The 18,746-nt window shown below is 39.6% G+C and overlaps 1 protein-coding gene across 5 annotated transcripts in view; it reads left to right on the top strand.

Moving 5' to 3' along the window:
- Nucleotides 1–18,746, top strand: part of FBXL17 (F-box and leucine rich repeat protein 17) — a 511,156-nt gene that overhangs the window by 18,035 nt on the left and 474,375 nt on the right. For all 5 annotated transcript variants that reach the window (XR_011257397.1, XR_011257398.1, XM_069592650.1 and 2 more), the window contains exon 3: nucleotides 2,314–2,571. Coding sequence is in view for 3 of the 5 variants with exons in the window: in XM_069592650.1 (XP_069448751.1) it covers nucleotides 2,314–2,571 (258 nt within the window). In the remaining 2 variants the exon portion in view is untranslated. The remainder of the gene's footprint in view (nucleotides 1–2,313; nucleotides 2,572–18,746) is intronic.

Raw genomic sequence — 18,746 nt, 5'->3', positions numbered from 1 at the left:
TTCCAGTTTTTGTGGTACAGATACTCTCACCATGACCAATTTCAAGCTAAAAGTGTGATGTCACAGAATGTGATGCTATCGCTGATGTGGAAAGGGATACATACTCTAGACTGCCTGATTTGGTACAAGCCAACTCCAGCATACCACGGGTAGCCTGTGTGTCTGTTTATAACACATGCCCTGAAAAAAAAATAAACAACTTCCTGAGCATTTGTTTTTAAGTTTCCTTTTTGTTTTCCTGCCTTATTGGTAAGGGTAGGACAGTTATACAGTGTTTACCTGCCTGAGTTCATGAAGTTTGTATCCTGGGGGAATGGTGAATAGTTAGTTGCGGCTGAGCGTGTAGAGAGCAGTAATGTGAAGTAATCCATTGGGTTTTAACTTCCTTAGTCTTGAATATCCCAGCTATTTGTTACAAACTCAGACTAATAGCTTTTCTCCTCTCCTGGTAGTTAGGTTTGGAGGTTTGAAAAAAAAAAGAAAAGAAAATAGAGAAAGAGGCACACTGTTTCCAACAAGTAGAAACAAAGCTGGTTTCAGCCTTGGTTCTTACTCCTTGTACTCCTCAACATGCCCCGATTCTTTTCTTCTTCCTTTCTAACTTTCAGTTCAGTTCAGTCGCTCAGTCGTGTCCGACTCTTTGCGACCCCATGAATCGCAGCACACCAGGCCTCCCTGTTCATCACCAACTCCCGGAGTTCATCTCATCCTCGGTTGTCCCCTTTTCCTCCTGCCCCCAATCCCTCCCAGCATCAGAGTCTTTTCCAATGAGTCAGCTCTTCACATGAGGTGGCCAAAGTACTGGAGTTTCAGCTTTAGCATCATTCCTTCCAAAGAACACCCAGGGCTGATCTCCTTCAGAATGGACTGGTTGGATCTCCTTGCAGTCCAAGGGACTCTCAAGAGTCTTCTCCAACACCACAGTTCAAAAGCATCAATTCTTCAGTGCTCAGCCTTCTTCACAGTCCAACTCTGACATCCATACATGACCATAGGAAAAACCATAGCCTTGACTAGATGGACCTTAGTCGGCAAAGTAATGTCTCTGCTTTTGAATATGCTATCTAGGTTGGTCATAACTTTTGTTCCAAGGAGTAAGTGTCTTTTAATTTCATGGCTGCAGTCACCATCTGCAGTGATTTTGGAGCCCCCAAAAATAAAGTCTGACACTGTTTCCACTCTTTCCCCATCTATTTCCCATGAAGTGATGAGACCGGATGCCATGATCTTCGTTTTCTGAATGTTGAGCTTCAAGCCAACTTTTTCACCAATTCAGTTCAATTCTGACCCTAACTCCTGGAGTCAGTGCAGACCTTACAGTTTACGGGCTCAGTCCCATGCCTGTCCCTGCTCAATGTACCTGCCACAAGTCCTGAAAGCGAAGTCAGTCAGTTGTGTCCGACTCTTTGCAATCCCATAGACTGTAGCCTACCACACTCCTCCGTCCATGATATTTTCCAGGCAAGAGTACTGGAGTGGGTTGCCATCCCCTTCTCCAGAGGATCTTCTTGACCCAGGGATCGAACCTGGGTCTCCCGCATTGTAGGCAGACGCTTTACCATCTGAGCCACCATGGAAGTCTGGAGCCACCTATACTTCTGACTGACCATTTTTAAAACTAGAAGTTCCCCATGTCCCCTGCTCAAGGTGGTAATTTGCTAGAGTGATCAGAACTCAGGATAATACTGTTTACTCTTTTAGTGTAGAGGATATAACCCAAGACCAAACAAATGGAAAAGATGCCAGGGGCAAGATTTCAGGGAGAGGGTATGGAGCTTCCCTGTCCTCTAAAGGCATATCACCCTCACAGCACTTTAATATTCACCAACTCAGAAGCCCTCCAGATCTCATTGTTCAAGAGTTTTTATCACCTATCTTCGGCTGTCCTCTCTTCCCAGAAACTCAGAGGATGGGACTGGAAGTTTCCATACTCTAATTACATGGTGTCTGGTCTTTCTCGTGACCAGCACCCATCCTAAAGCTCTCTAGGGGCCCCAACTTAGGTCATTTCATTACTGTAAACTCAGGCATGGTCACAAGGGGCTAACTAAAGAAAACAAAAGACATTCCCATCACTCAGGAAATTCCTTGGACTTTAGGAGCTCTGTTCTAGAAACTGGAGACAAAAGACCAAATATACTTTTAAAATTATATGATAGTTCTTATTATGCTTTAATATTAAGCTTTTCGATTATGGTTTTCATGCTATAATCTAATTGTTATATATTAGAAAAAAATTAATGAAAGAATAGAAAGTAAGTTTCCATTTTTAGCAAAGTTTTAAATTTATTGCTTTTTTTTCCCCTCTCATAGGTCACTGATGAATTATTGGAAAAAATTGCATCAAGAAGTCAAAATATAATTGAAATCAACATTTCTGATTGTCGCAGTATGTCTGATACTGGCGTATGTGTTCTAGCATTTAAATGTCCTGGACTTCTTAGGTATACAGCTTACAGGTGTAAACAGCTTTCTGACACCTCTATTATTGCAGTTGCCTCTCACTGTCCTTTACTTCAGAAAGTTCATGTAGGCAACCAGGACAAACTGACTGATGAAGGACTCAAACAGGTAAATTTTAGAATCTACAAGATGGTTTTGCATGTATTAATGTGTTTTTTTGCAGTGTCACTTTGAAAGATTTTTATGTTAAAAGTAATACTCAGAGAATAAGTCATTTTTTTATGTATCCATGAATATTTGGGTTCATGAACTAGAGTGCTGTGGCTGTAATGGACAAATTAACTTCTTTGGGTGTTTTAATGAGTGCTTGAACTTTTTTGACCAGCCATTGTATTTCTGTATTCTTTTGTTACTTAAATTTTGTACTAAATTTTGCTTTATCTAGGAGCTTCCTTGATAGCTCAGTTGTTAAAGAATCCACCTGCAATGCAGGAGACCCTGGTTCAGTTCCTGGGTCGGGAATATCCTCTGGAGAAGGGATAGCCTGTCCACTCCAGTATTCTTGAGCTTCCCTTGTGGCTCAGCTGGTAAAGAATCCGCCTGCACTGTGGGAGACCTGGGTTTGATCCCTGGGTTGAGAAGATCCCTTGGAGAAGGGAACAGCTACCTGCTCCAGTATTCAGGCCTGTAGAATTCCATGGACTGTATAGTCCACGGGGTCACCAAGAGTCGGACACGACTGAGCAACTTTCACTTGCTTTATGTAACAACAGTATGCAGTTTGGGTTAGCATGAGCTTTTAAAAATTAACTTTTAATTCCTCTCTTATGTTACTAGGTGAAATGCTTACATATTTTAAAATATCTTTTAAATGCAACTCCATCTTAAGGAGTATAAAATGAAGAAAAAGATGGTAACTGCCTATATTAGGCACAGTAGTTGGGTTTAAATACAGTATCGTGTATTTTCTAGTTGATTCACTTTCTTTGGAAATGGTGTTTAAAGTTTCTTGTCTCAGGGTGAATATTGAATGGATTCTATGTGCCAGTCCCTGAATTTGTGAATGTTTTGAGTATTTAGTAATATTACCACTAATGTACTGGTCACTTTTTGTGTTTTTATATTTAGCCCTTGAAGTAACTTTGTGGGAGTTGTTGATATTGAACTTTTTGTTTAATTTTCATTTTGTAAAGGAAGAGATTAAGTCTTAGAGAGATTAAGAAACTTGGCTAATGTTCGGCAGACAGTGGACCTGGGACTGAAAGCCTGGGTTCCCTGAAGCCCTGCCGCCTTATTATCTTTCTGGTTTTCCATGCCAATCGACTGTACTCTCCTAGACCTCAAATAAGGGAGCCTCTCCACGAGGGCAGAAGCTATGCACATTTACCACTCTACACACAGTGCCCTTGGCAAGCATTTGTTGAAAAAAAGAATCAATTATTAATAATTCCGTTTAAGAACTTTGTCAGAACAGTTTTTTAAATTCAGAATTGAGATGTAGTCCCAGTACTTCCTAGTAAAAGCAGAATATCAGTGAAGTCCTAGATTTAAGTCTCATCTCAGATGAAACCAGAAATAACATGTATATCCCTAAATTTAGACATTATATATGGATTAACTGAAAACTCAGTACTAGAGGAAATTTGGAATGTCTGTCCTAAATAGTACTGGGTTTGTCAATCCAATTTACACATTACGAATGCTTCAGTTCCCTGGTGCAGACGGTAAAGCGTCTGCCTACAAGGCCAGAGACCCGGGTTCGAACCCTGGGTCGGGAAGATCTCCTGGAGGAGGAAATGGGAACTCACTCTAGTATTCTTGTCTGGAGAATCCCATGGATGGAGGAGCCTGGCAGGCTATAGTCCACAGGGTCGCAAAGAGTCGGACACGACTGAGCGAATTCATTCATTCATTCATTCATTTTGTCTGCAAAGACTAATTGTGCAGTAACAGTTTCTGCTATCTACAGGATTACTCACTAGCAAAGCATTTTACACAGTTAAGTCTATTGAAATAATCTTTAGGGTGAACTATAAATTTTGTAGACATGATGTGATTTTTTTTTGTGATTAGAAATTTCTCAGCAAATTATACTTTGCAGTGAAACATTTTAAAAAGTCTGTGTATTTATTAAGAAATGGATTAAATTTGTTATATATTTAAATCTGATGTAACACAAATAGGTGCCAGCTGAGCAGAGTGCCATGGTGCATACCTTACAGTAGAGTAAAGTCATATTTATGGTTGAAATAGAGGGAAACTAGAGAGTTCTTTAAGGAGCAAGATTTAATATGCTACTTAAGTGGTATGAATTTATCTAATGTTTACAGCTTTGAGACTAATTATGTAAATCTTTCCTAGAATGTGATATGTTTTGAAACCTGAAAATTTATGACTGATTAGAAGTTTGCTTCAGATTTTTATGGTTTCTGAATTATGAATTAGTTATATATGAAGAAATAACCTGATAAAAGTAATAAAATAGTTTAAATCTTTTTCATCCTAATTAAAAAAATTTATATATTTTTCTTTTTTAAAAAATCAATATTTTCAATTTTCAATATTTTCAGTATTTCAATTTTCAATATTTTTTAAAATTATTTTTAGTATGCAGATAATTGCTTTACAGGGCTGCGTTAGTTTCTGCCGTACATCAGTGTGAATCAGCCATGGGTATACATATGTGTTCCCCCTGTCTTGAACCTCCCTTCCGCTTCCCAACCCATCCCACCCCTCTGGGTTGTCACAGAGTGCTGGACTGAGCTCCCTGCGTTATACAGCACCTTTCTATTAGCTGTCTGTTTACACGTGATAAATGTATGCATTTCAGTACTGCTCTCTCAATTCTCTCAGCCTCTCCTGCTCACTCCCCACCCCCCGCCGCTGTGTATATGAATCTGTTCTCTGAGTTTCTGTTCATCCCAAGTAATTTTTCAAAGTAATTGCATCTGAACCTCACTGCAGTTCAGTGAGAAATCCTTTCCTATGCTTAAGACTGTGCTAAGGTGGGGGGTGTATGTCCCCTTTTAGCCTCTTTGTTCTGATGAAATAGTGTTGTGGAGTAGTATAGTAGAGAATGGCTTTTCATGTATACATAAAATACAAGTAAAAGTTTCATGAAGCAATTTTCTGTTCTATACTATTATGTTGAATAAATATTGATCTTGATTCCCTCAGTAAATTAATTTCTCATTGGTATTTGATAAGTTCTGCTGTGGAGTATATTACAGTTTTAGTGAATTAACAACTTAAAAATGTATAATAAAGTTTCAAAGGCCTAGGATGGAACTTTCATAATTGATGAATTTTCCTGGTATTTTCTTTTCTACTCATAAACATAGCAATTAAACTGTTTATTCTACAGATCAAGTTAAAAAGTTTTAGGAATATTTTCCTGTTAGTAAAAACTGACAAATGTTTTAGAATGGTATACATGTATTTTATTGATAATATCTTTAAAAATATATTTTTATCATAACTACTATAATTTTAGTTGACTTTAGCAAATACCATATGAATGTGTTTCTTAAAAAAATTATTTTTAATTAGAGGATAATTGCTTTACAATATTATGTTAGTTTCTGCCATACATCAACATGTACATATGTCCCCTCAGTCTTGAACCTGCCTCCCACCCTGTCCCACGCCTCTGGGCTGTCTGTGAAACACCGAGTTTGAGCTCCTTACATGATACATCAGCCTCCGCCGGCTGGCTGTCTCACACACGGTAGGGTATGTGTTCCCGTCTTCTCTCTGAAGTCCTCACACCTGCCCCTTCCCCTGCTGTGTCCACAAGTCTGTTCTCCGTGTCTGCCTCCATCGCTGCCCTGCGACTAGGGTCATCAGTACCATCTCTCTAGATTCCATATATATGTGTTAATCTGTGACATCTGTTTTTCTCTTTCTGACTTGCTTCACTCTGTATAATTGGCTCTGGGTTCATCCACCTCATTCGAACTGACTCCAGCCTGGTGGCTGAGCACTATTCCAGGTGTGTCTGTGCCTCCGCCTGTTCTGCATTCATCTGCTGGTGGGCGTCTGGGTTGCTCCCATGTCCTGGCTGTTGTAAACAGCGCTGCAGTGAACACTGGGGTACATGTGTCTCTCTCAGTTATGGTTTCCTCAGGGTATGTGCCCAGTAGTGGGACTGTTGGGTCATATGGTAGTTTTATTCCTAGTGTTTTAAGGAATCTCCATACTCTTCTCCATCAGTTTGCATTCCCACCAACAATGCAAGAGCACACACCCTCTTTAGTATTTATGTTTGTAGATTTTCTGATGAGGGCCATTCTGACCTGTGTGAGGTGATGCCTCATTGTAGCTTTGATTCGCAGTTCTCTAATACTGAGTGATGTTGAGCATCTTTTCATGTGTTTATTAGCTATCCGTATGTCTTTGAATAACGTCTGTTTAGGTTTTTTGCCCATTTTTTGATTGGGTTGTTTGTTTTTTCCAGTGCTGCCTGAGCTGCTTGTAAATTTTGGAGATTAACCCTTTGTCAGTTGTTTAATTTGCTGTTATTTTCTCCCATCCTGAGGGTTATTTTTTAAACTTGTTTATAGTTTCCTTTGCTTTGTAAAAGCTTTTAAGTTTAATTAGATCCTACTTGTTTATTTTTGTTTTTATTTCTATAAATAGGAGGTGGGTCATAGAGGATCTTGCTGTGGTTTATGTCAAGCAGTATACTGCCTATGTTTTCCTCTAAGAGCTTATAGTTTCTGAACCTATATTTAAGCCTTTAATCCATTTTGAGTTTGTTTTTGTGTATAGTGTTAGGAGTTGTTCTCGTTTCATTTTTTTATATGCTGTGTCCAGTTTTCCCAGCCCTACTTATTGAAGAGGGTGTCTTTTCTCCTTTGTATATTCTTGCATTATATATTCTTACTGTATTCGCCACTGTATATTCCTCCTTTGTCAAAGGTAAGGTGCCCGTGGGGGTGTAGCTTATCTCCGGGCGTTCTGTCTTGTCACGTTGCTCTTCGTGTCTGTTTCTGCATGTCTAGATGACTGTATCTTTGAGGTATAGTTGAAGTCGTGCTGTGTGGTCAGTCGTGTCCAGCTCTGTGTGACCCCATGGACTGTAGCCTGCCATGCCCCTCTGTCCATGGAGTTTTCTAGGCAGGAGTGCTAGAGTGGATTGCCGTTTCCTTTTCTAGGAGATCTTCCGGACCCAGAGATCAAACCTGCGTCTTTTGCGTCTCCTGCACTGGCAGGCAGGTTCTTTACCACTGAGCCACGTGGGAAGCCAGGAAGATTAATTCCTCCAGCTCCTGTTTTCTTTCTCAAGATTGTTTTGGCTATTAGGGGTCTTTTGTGTTCTATACAAATTGTGAAATTATTTTTTTTCTGGTTCTGTGAAAAAATACCATTGGTAGTTTGATAGGGATTGCCTTGAATCTGTAGATTGCTTTGGGCACTATAGTCATTTTCACAATATTGGTTCTTCCGATCCAAGTAACTGTGTATCTCTCCATCTGTTTGAATGTATTTTTTGACTTAAGTTTATAAAAGCAGTGATGTAAATCATTTTAGTTTGGAGTTGTAATGGGTCTAAAATTTAATATATTAAGTATTGCATTCACCTCACAATATTTCTTGAACTTTTGGTGAAATACCTGATAAGCTTTTTTTTGCCATATTCTCTGTTCTTTTTGAAATACCACCTTGAAATCCTGATATTCTTATTTCTATTAAAATTATCATTACCATATTTCAATTATTTATATATATCTTGTAAAACTAAAATCACGTATTTAGGGGGGAAAAGAGCTATTTAATTAAGAATAGTAGGCCGTGTATGTTTTTCTAGTATTTTACTCCTATCTAGCACGTCACAGCAAACAGGAGACAGCAGAGTAGTGAAAGTATTCAAAGAAATCTAAGAAATTGTATCCATTAAGTTAATATTTTATGTGACTGTTCGTATTTGATTACAACAGTTTAACCCCTCAATCCAGTTAATGGATCTCTGTAGAAATTCTGGAAATAGTCACTGAAGGCATTTCCTAGATTAAAATGTACAAGATAATAGATGTTGTGTTGGTAAATTTGGGTCTTGCTCTATTACGGGTTTTTAGGCCTTTAAAAATGAATATGTAAAGTAAGATCAGCAGAATGATGGAGTGGACAGCTCCCAAACCCCATTCCTCCACAGAAACGTTTGAAAACAAACAGAAATCATCACAACCAACTTTGCCAGAATTCAGAAAAACAGTGTTTGACAGCAGAGTGAACGCTGGCAGGGAAAGGCAGTTTAAAGACAGTGACAGAGCTCTGTGACGCTTTGCTTGTCTGCGCCTCCTGCCTTCCCCGGCTTGGCAGCAGCACCGAAGAAATAGCCTGAGCTCCCAGTGTATGTCCCTGGTTCCACAGAGAGCAGAGCAGACTTTATTCACAGTCCACTGTGTGTGTGTGTTCTGACCCGCTTGGGAGCTTCTTAAAGGACTCATGTATGGTGCTCATGTTTGTTTCACCTAATTCAAAATACATTCAGGGTGGGTATTGTAAGCAAATACAAAAATCTGCAGTCATTGGGGCAGAAGATTATGGCTGAATCATGCACTGGATCACACAAGGCCTGAGAGGAAAAAGCCAAGGAGAGAATTTCTTTGGAAAATTAGGATAATCAGCTTTCTTTATGGTCCAGCTCTCACATCCATACATGACTTCTGGAAAAAACATAGCTTTGACTATATGGACCTTTGTTGGCAAAGTGATATCTCTGCTTTGTAATAAGCTGTCTAGGTCTGTCATAGCTTTCCTTGCAAGGAGCAGGCATCTTTTAATTTCATGACTGCAGAACTTACTTTGATTATAATTGGATTAAGTTCTCTAATTAAAGGGCAGAGATTGGCAGAATAAAAAAAAAATCAACCATGCATATAAAGTCCAAAAAACATCCCTTTTAGATATTGACACAATGAGGTTGAAAGTTAACAAAAATGGAAAGAATTATTCCACTCGAACTCTAGTAACCAAGGAAGCTGTAGTGCTCCTCAACTTATGGTGTTTTGCCTGAATAATTTTTTGACTTTATGATGGTGTTCAATAGGTGCTGCACTTCAGATTTTGAACTTTTGTCTTTTCCTGGGATACAACACTCAGGTTTCTGGGCAGTGCCAGTGGGCTGAGGCTCCCAGTCAGGCACACAGTCATGAGGGTAGACAGCTGTCACAGCAACAGCCACTCTGTACCCGTACTGCTGTTCTCTCTCTCACTTTTGGTGAAATTATACAAGGTGCTCAACACTTTGTTATAAAGTAGGCTTCATGTGAGGGGGTTTTGCCCAACTATAGGCTTTGTTATAAAGTAGGCTTCATGTGAGGGCGTTTTGCCCAACTATAGGCTGATATAAGTCTTCTGAGCCTGTTTATGGTAGGCTAGGCTCTCCTGTGGTGTTCAGTTGATTAGTGTAGTAGTGCATTTTTGACTTAGGATATTTTCAACTTACAGGTTTATCAGGAATTAAGTCTATTGTAAATTGAGGATCTGTATTATTATGAAAAAAAATTTTAAGTAAAAAGGTTACAGGAAGCAATGAAGGTCATTACAGATTGATAAAAATGTCAATTCATCGGAAAGATACATCAGTTACAAGCATATGACCCAAACAACACAGCTCCTAAATATATAAAGGAAAAATGCTCCTAAATATATAAAGACTTTAAGGGAGGAAAAGACAGTTTCACATTAATAGTTGGAGATGTTAATACCCTGCTTTCAGTAATGGAGAGAACAACCAGAAAAAGATAAAAAAAGGGCTTGCACAGTGCTGTGAACCAGTTACAGCATGTATCTGCTGACGGATGCAGACAGTGGACTGCACTTAGCAGCAAAAGAGTGTGCGTGAAATAGTCTCAAAGTTAGACCGTTACTCCAGTCACAAACAACTTTTAATAAATTTGGCAAGATTGAAGCCATACAAGAATCTTTTTTGACCATAGTGACGTGAATTTAAGAATCAATAACAGAAAGAAAACTGAAAAATACACAAATGTCTGTAAGGTAAATAATATTCTCCTATACAACCAATGGGACAATGAAGAAATCACAAGGGAAATTGGAAAATATATTGAATGAAAATGAAAATACAATATACCAAAATTATGGCAATAAAAATAGTATTCAGAGAGATTTATATTGTAAAAGTTTATGTTTACAAAAGAAGAAAAATCTGAAATAAGTAACTTAACTGCACACCTGGAGAACTTAATTGGACACTTGGCATGGTTGCTCAGTTGCTGAGTTGTGTCCAGCCCTTTGCCACCCCATGGACTCCCACTGAGCTCCTCTGTCCAACCTGGGAAGGATACTGAAGTGCGTAATTTAATACCTGGAGGAACTTACAAAAGAAGACCAAACTAAATCCAAAGCTAACAGAAGGAAAGAAATGATGATCAGAGCACAGAAAAATGAACTAGAAAGCAGAAAAGTTATAGAGAAAATCAATGAAACCAAAACTGGTATCTTTGAAAATACCAGCAAAAATGACAAACCTTTAACTAGATTGACTAAGTAAAAAAGAAGACTCAACTTACTAAATGGGAAATTTAAGAGCAGACATTACCACTAACTATAGAAATAAAAAGGATTATATAAGAAAATTATGAACAACTATATACAACAAAAACTGGATAGCCTAGATGAAATGGGTGAACTCCTAGAAATGTACAAGCTACAACACTGATGCAGAGATAAGCAGAAAATCTGAATGCAGATTTGTAACAAGTAAGGAGATTGAATCAGAAGTAAAAATCCTTTCAACAAAGTGAAGTCTGGAATCAGATGACTTCCCTGTTAAATTTGGTCTAACAGGTAAGGAAGAAATAATACCGATCTGTCTCTCAAACTCTTTCAAAATATTTAAAATAAAGCAACACTTGGTAGTTTCTGTGAGGCCAGCTTTACCCTGATTCTAAAGCCAGGCAAAGACACTGCAAGAAAAGACAACTATAGACTAATATGTTTAATGGCTATACATGCAGAAATCTTCAACAAAATACAGCAAACAGCATTCAACAGCATATTAAAAGGATTATATACTATGACCGAGCATAATTTATCCCATGAATGGGAGGATGACTCAACATACAAAAATCAGTCAATGTAATGCAATGCGTTACCAGAATGAAGGAAGAAGCATTCATATAATCATCTTAATTGGCACAGAAAATGCATTTGGTGGTCAAACCCCTTTCCTTGATAAAACACACAATGAAATAGGAATAGAAAGGTACTTTCTCAACATGATAAAGGTGATGTGACTGAAGTGCAGCTGATATACTCAACGGTGAATAGCTAAACAGTTTTCCCCTAAGATCAGGAACAGAAACAGTGTTGCATGTGCTGTGGAAGAATTTGGTGGTTCATCAAAAGATTAAATGTAGGACTATCATCAGTCACTCAGTCAGTCCAGTCGCTCAGTCGTGTCTGACTCTGCGAGCCCATGAATCACAGCACGCCAGGCCTCCCTGTCCATCACCAACTCCTGGAGTTCACTCAGACTCATGTCCATCGAGTCGGTGATGCCATCCAGCCATCTCATCCTCTGTCATCCCCTTTTCCTCCTGCCCCCAATCCCTCCCAGCATCAGAGTCTTTTCCAATGGGTCAACTCTTCGCATGAGGTGGCCAAAGTACTGGAGTTTCAGCTTTAGCATCATTCCTTCCAAAGAACATCCATGGCTGATCTCCTTTAGAATGGACTGGTTGGATCTCCTTGCAGTCCAAGGGACCCTCAAGAGTCTTCTCCAACACCACAGCTCAAAAGCATCAGTTCTTCGGTGCTCAGCTTTCTTCACAGTCCAACTCTGACATCCATACATGACCACAGGAAAAACCATAGTCTTGACTAGACGGACCTTAGTCGGCAAAGTAATGTCTCTGCTTTTCAATATGCTATCTAGGTTGGTCATATGACCCAGTAATTCTTCCCTAAATACATAGTGACTGGAATAGATCCTTGTTTACTTGTTTTCATTTATCATTATTCATAATAGAGGGTAGGAACAACCCAAGTGTCCATTGAGGTGAATGAGTGAATGAAATGTATGTATGTGTGATGAAATACTATTAGGCCTTACGCTGCTGCTGCTAAGTCACTTCAGTTGTGTCCGACTCTGTGCGACCTCATAGATGGCAGCCCACCAGGCTCCCCCGTCCCTGGGATTCTCCAGGTAAGAACACTGGAGTGGGTTGCCATTTCCTTCTCCAGTGCATGAAAGTGAAAAGTGAAAGTGAAGTCGCTCAGTTGTGTCCGACCCTTAGTGACCCCATGGACTGCAGCCTTCCAGGCTCCTCCGTCCATGGGATTTTCCAGGCAAGAGTCCTGGAGTAGGGTGCCATTGCCTTCTAATGGAATGAAATGCTGTACCTGTTACTGTATGAGTGAACTTTGAAAACACATGCCAAGTTAAATAGACTGGACACAAAGAACAAATACTGTAAGATTCTACTTATATAAATTACCTGTTTAGTCACTTCAGTCGTGTCTGACTGTGTGACCCTATGTAGCCTGCCAGGCTCCTCTGTCCTTGGGATTCTCCAGGCCAGAGTACTGAAGTGGGTTGCCATGCCCTCCTCCATGGGATCTTCCCAACCCAGGGATTGAACCTGGGTCTCCTGGGTCTCCTGCTTTGCAGGCAGATTCTTTACTGCTGAGCCAACAGGGAAACCCTATAAATTACCTCCTAGAGGCAAATACATAGAGACAGATGGCAGGTAGAGTGTTTCATGGGGTAGGGGAAGTGGAGAATGGGTGCTCAGTTGGCTTCAGTCGTGTCCGACTCTGACCCCGTGGACTGTGGCCTGCCAGGCTCCTCTGTCCATGGGATTCTCCAGGCAAGGATACTTGAGTGGGCTGCCATGCCCTCCTCCAGGGGATCTTCCTGACCCAGGGATCAAACTTGCATCTAGTGCATGACAGGTGGATTCTTTACCACTGAGCTGCTGGGGCAGCCCAGGGAATGGGTACTTGTTGCTTAATGGGTAGGCAGTTTCTGTCTGAGGGGATGAGAAAGTTTTGGGAATAGTGGGGATGGCTGCACAACACCATGGAAATAATGCCACTGAATTGTGTGCCTAAACGTGGTTAAAGGAGCGACTTTATGTTACATACATTTTACCACAATAAAGGAAAGAGAAATGCCGAATTTCTATGAGATAAAGGAAACTCAGTCTCATCTAATCTATCTCTACATGCTCTAGTGATAGTCAGTTAAATAAAGAGCAGGTATGTAACCTCTGTGTTGCTGTTCAGTGACTCAGTTGTGTCCAACTCTTTGTGACCCCATGGACTGCAGCACTCCAGGCCTCCCTGTCCTTTACCATCTCCCGGGGTTTGCTCCAAATCATGTCCAGTGAGTCGGTGATGCCATCCAGCCATCTCATCCTCTGTCGCTCCCTTCTCTTGCCCTCAGTCTTTCCAGCATTAGGGTCTTTTCCAGTGCGTGGGCTCTTCGCATCGGTGACCAGCATATTGGAGCTTCAGCTTCAGCATCAGTCCTTCCAATGAATATTCAGGATCGATTTATCTTAGGATTCACAAGTTTGATATCCTGGTAGTCCAAGGGCCTCTCAAGAATCTTCTCCAGGACCACAGTTCCAAAGCATCAGTTCTTCGGTGCTCTGCCATGTGTCAGCCTCTGTTCATATATTCTGACTGTATATTCATACATTTAATTTCTCTCTTGATTTACTGCCACTCTGTGAGATTGGTATTATTTCATTTTTATAGATGAGTAAGTTGTTACAGAGAGACCGTTAGTAATTTATCTGAGATAAAGTAGTAAGTGATAGGGCTGGCATTCATATCCAGAGGTGCCTTGAGTTCATACTCAACCCATTTAGCTCATTTCCTTCCCTCTGCTCATGGCATCCTTGTATGCCTGCTTAATCGTGTCTGACTCTTTGTGACCTCACGGACTGTGGCCTGCCTGACTCCTCTCCCCATGAGTTTTCCAGGCAAAAATACTGGAATGGGTTGCCATCTCCTTCTCCAGGGGATCTCCCCGACCCAGGAATGGTACCTGTGTCTCCTGCATTGGCAGGTGGATTCTTTACCAACCGGTGCCACCTGGGAAGCCAAACACTCATTTTTTGTCCCTGTAATGATGATTGTTACTTACAGTGAGGGTGAGAAAATAGAGATCTTGAGAAGCATTCTTTATCAAAATGTTTTATAGTTAAGTAGTTTTAAGAGTGTTTTAAGCATTCTGTCTCTAAATTAGCATCACAGTTGACAATGGGGAGTAAATGTATTTTGGGTGCTTTTTATGTGACAGGCATTGTATTTTGTGCTTTCATATTTTGTTATCCACTTTAAGCTTCACAGTAGCCCTGAAGTATTTCAGGATGAAAAATTGAATCTTTTGAAAGTTAAATAACTTACCCATGTTCACATAGTTGGGAAGTTATGGAGCCAATATTCTCTTTCTGTTTTGCTTGATTTCTGAATCTTGTCATGTGAGACCATATATAGGATTTTAAGCTGGGATGTACAATTCAATGACTATAGAAAATATTTTCCATCTGTAGCTGGGAGTATTGAGGCTTCATATAATTCAAGAAGCCCTCTTCATGGGAATTTATAGTACTTATAAAAATTTTTCTTCTCATAAATCCTAGTGAATAGTGTTCTAATAGCTTCCTTCTTTACCCATTGATAGTAATTATAATGTATAAGATGTTTACTTAGTACTTTCAAATGCTTTTCAGTGTGCCAATACGCATTTCTAATTGTGTTATTAAAAAAAAAACCTCCACAACCCAGTGAGGTACAGGTATGCATTGTTAAAATTCAGTGTAAGTCTTCTCACCTAACAGGCCGGAGAATGGAAGTTGGTCAGTTAACTGAAATTCAGTTAAATGATAAAATCACAAACTCAATATGTATGATAAACATTTAAATTAAAAGTGCTATATAATTGTAGATTCATTTAGTGAATCTTTTGATATAGAGTCAAGGCGTTTTTCTTGAATTAGAGATAGAGTTTTACTTTATTTTACTTATATAGATTTACCCACAGCTCAGTGGTAAAGAATTTGCCTGCAATGCTGGGGACACAGGTTTGATTCCTGGGTCGGGAAGATCCCCTGGAGGAGGAAATGGCAGCCCACTCCAGTATTCTTGCCTGGAGAATCTCATGGACGGAGGAGGCTGGTGGGCTGCAGTCCATCGGGTTGCAAAGAGTCAGACGTGACTGAGTGTGATGGATGGATAGATTTTATTTGAAGTATAACAGTGATGTGGTGCTGCTGACTTTCAGTTTTTGTTAAGAATTGAAGTGGGACAGGAATATGGGTGCAGCTTCTTTGAGGTTGTGTTTTTCCCAGTGTTATTATAATTTTATAGTGTCTTACTGAAAACTAATTTATTGGCATGTTTTCATGGCTTGTTCTCATTGAATGTAGAACATTCAACCTACTTTTTATAGCATGAGCTTTCTTTTTCTTTCTCATTTAAGTCAGTTTATTTAATATATACTGTAATTATGTTAAAATAATTATAATTAGAAAAAACAGGTTTGGAAAGAAACATCACTTCCTGTTGACTTATTATTTTTTTTTACTCTCAAGTTTTACTGGCATTTGTTTTTTCAGTGTGGTGGTGGTGTTTTTTTTACTGTGGTAGACGCTTCATAATATTTACTATTTTAGCAAGGTTTTCATTTTAACAACTTTTAAGTGTGCAATTCAGTGGCATTACGTACGTTCACTACGTTGTGTAACCATCGTGGGCTCTATTCTGATTTCTAATTAGTATACTTTCAGGACCTATTCTAGCTGCCTCATTAAGTGGACTCATACACTTCTAACTCTTCTGTGTCTGGCTTATAACTTGCATAATGTTTTCACTGTTTGTAAAGTCAAACAGTATAAATCTAGGAAAAAGATTCAACTTTGAGTCCTTAAAGTGGGTCGGATGAGTGGCAGTTTGAAAAATTTGCTTTGCTTTCTTTGATATCTCATTGTTTGTGTTCCTCTACTACCTATGATGAAACTACTGAATCAAATTATGAAATTGTTATTTTTATGATTTCACAAACATGAATATTTAGTGTAGTTGGGCGGAGTTACTATGAGATATGGATTGGGTGTTTTTCGCTGCTTTCTTTTGTCTGTGTGTAATAGTGACAGTGGTGAGACAGCAGTAATGGAAAGGAGGAACAAATCCCCTCTTCTGTTGAAAGCATGCCTCATGTTTTAAGAATATGTTTTCACTACTGGTTTTGACCCCTTCCTGTGACCTTGGAAACCTGATCTCACTTCATCCCAGTGCAGTCTGTGTTGTGGTTTCAGTTATCTCGATTCTTTGTCGAATTATACGCTTCCTAAGGCATTTGTTTTATTTAAAAAGTGACCCAGTAACAGCAAATAGCTCGTTAAAACATATTCTCTTTTGTAAATTCTTAAGGGTAGTGTGCAAAATTTTAGTTAAATTTTGAGATTCAGGGAAAATCATCTCCAGGTATTTTAGAGAAAATTTTGAAAAGTACCTTTGGAGTTCTAAGGGCTTCCCTGGTGCTCAGAAGGTAAATAATCTGCCTGCAATTCAGGAGACCTGGGTTTGATCCCTGAGTTGAAAAGACTCCCCCCCTGGAGAAAGTAATGGCTTCCCACTCCAGTATTCCTGTCTGGAGAATTCCGTGGACAGAGGAGCCTGGTGGGCTACATCCATGGGATCACAGAGTTGGACATGACTGAGTGACTAACACCCAAGGTTCTTGAGCAAAACTGTGACTAATCTTAAATGACTATTATAAAGAGGAAAAGAATCTTAAATGACTGTTATAAAGAGGAAAAGAATAAGTCAAGGATAATCCTGTTTATATTGATTTAGTCTGTTTATAGTTCTAACTGGTGTCATGTGCTAAAGTGAACTATGGATGAATAGGTGGCTTCATTTAAGTGCCAACACCCTCTGTATTAAATGCTTTCCTTCAGAGCTGACTGATGGGTGCCCTTGACACATGAGAGTTGGAGGAGAGTTTCTGTGACTGCTCATTCAACTTGCACCTTTCCTAGGGAACCAGATACTGGACTTGAATTGATAGAGATTCATAGCCTCCTAAATGACATACTGGGGTTCTGTGTCTTTGTTACCTAAGACCATTTACTTGGTGAAGAATGAGAGTTCAGATTGTGCCTGGCATGTCAGATGCAAACAGCACTGAAGGGCAGGCTGGGTGTGAATGTGTGTGTGTATGTTTACTTCTGGGCTCCTTGTTCTGTCCGTTGATCTGTGCCTGCTTTTGTGCCAGTATCATACTGTTTTGATTACTGTAGCTTTGTAGTATAGTTTGAAATCAAGTGTGTGATGCTTCCAGCTTTTTTCTTTTTTCTAAGGATTGTTTTGATTATTTGAAGTCTTCTGTGGTTTCATATAAATTTTATGATGATTTGTTTTAGTTCCGTGAAAAATACCATTGGTATTGCAGTGAATACGTAGACTACTTTGGTTAGTATAGTCATTTTAACAATATTCTTCTAGTCCACGTGAATGGTTTATCTTTCCATTTATTTGTGTCATCTTCAGTTTCTTTCATCATTGTTTTATAGTTTTCAGAGTACAGATCTTTTACCTTCTTGATTAAATTTATTTCTGGAACTTTAGAACATTTATTTGGGGTAACAGTGACTAGTACAGATAGACACCAACACGGATGCAGTCTTTCCTGGTATGTTTAGTGAGGCTGTCTAAAATAGAACATCAGTTTCTTCAGTGAGACTAAATGATGGTGATTGTCCCTTGAAATGCTCTTCCCTAGTAAGTTATTAGGGTCCCGTGCTGCTAATATCAGCTGAGACCATTACAGTGGTTCTTATGTATGTATGCTGCCCATGTGGCTGTTTGCTCTATGGAAAGTCACAGTCACTTGTTTATAGATAAAGCCATCAGAGCTACTTGCTAAGGTCAAAACACCATGTAATTGGTTTAAACATCTCTTCCAGACTGCAGGAGTATTCAGTTCAGTTCAGTCGCTCAGTCATGTCTGACTCTTTGCGACCCCCCCATCAACCGCAGCACACCAGGTATCCCTGCTGGGGTCCAGCCCCAGTGGATCCAGGGTGATTCAAAGGTGGGGACGGAGTCGGCGTCCTGGAAAAAACTTATTTAATTACAGATATAGAGGGAGATTAGAAACAGATAGTGTAGTAGGAGAATTAGTGGAGAAAAGAGGCTGAATAACTGGTTTACATGGAATATCAATCACCACCTATGTAGGCCACAGGAGTCTTTCCATTCTCCCAAAGGAGAGGAGGCACTGAGGCCTCCCCGGTCCGATCTCAGAAACCCAGGCAGAATTAGCAGGCTTGGTGAGTACCCACATTTCAGATGGGAAT

This window comes from Ovis canadensis, chromosome 5 (assembly GCF_042477335.2).
Source record: "Ovis canadensis isolate MfBH-ARS-UI-01 breed Bighorn chromosome 5, ARS-UI_OviCan_v2, whole genome shotgun sequence".
NCBI lineage: Eukaryota > Metazoa > Chordata > Mammalia > Artiodactyla > Bovidae > Ovis > Ovis canadensis.
This window is presented reverse-complemented; position numbering and strand designations above follow the sequence as displayed.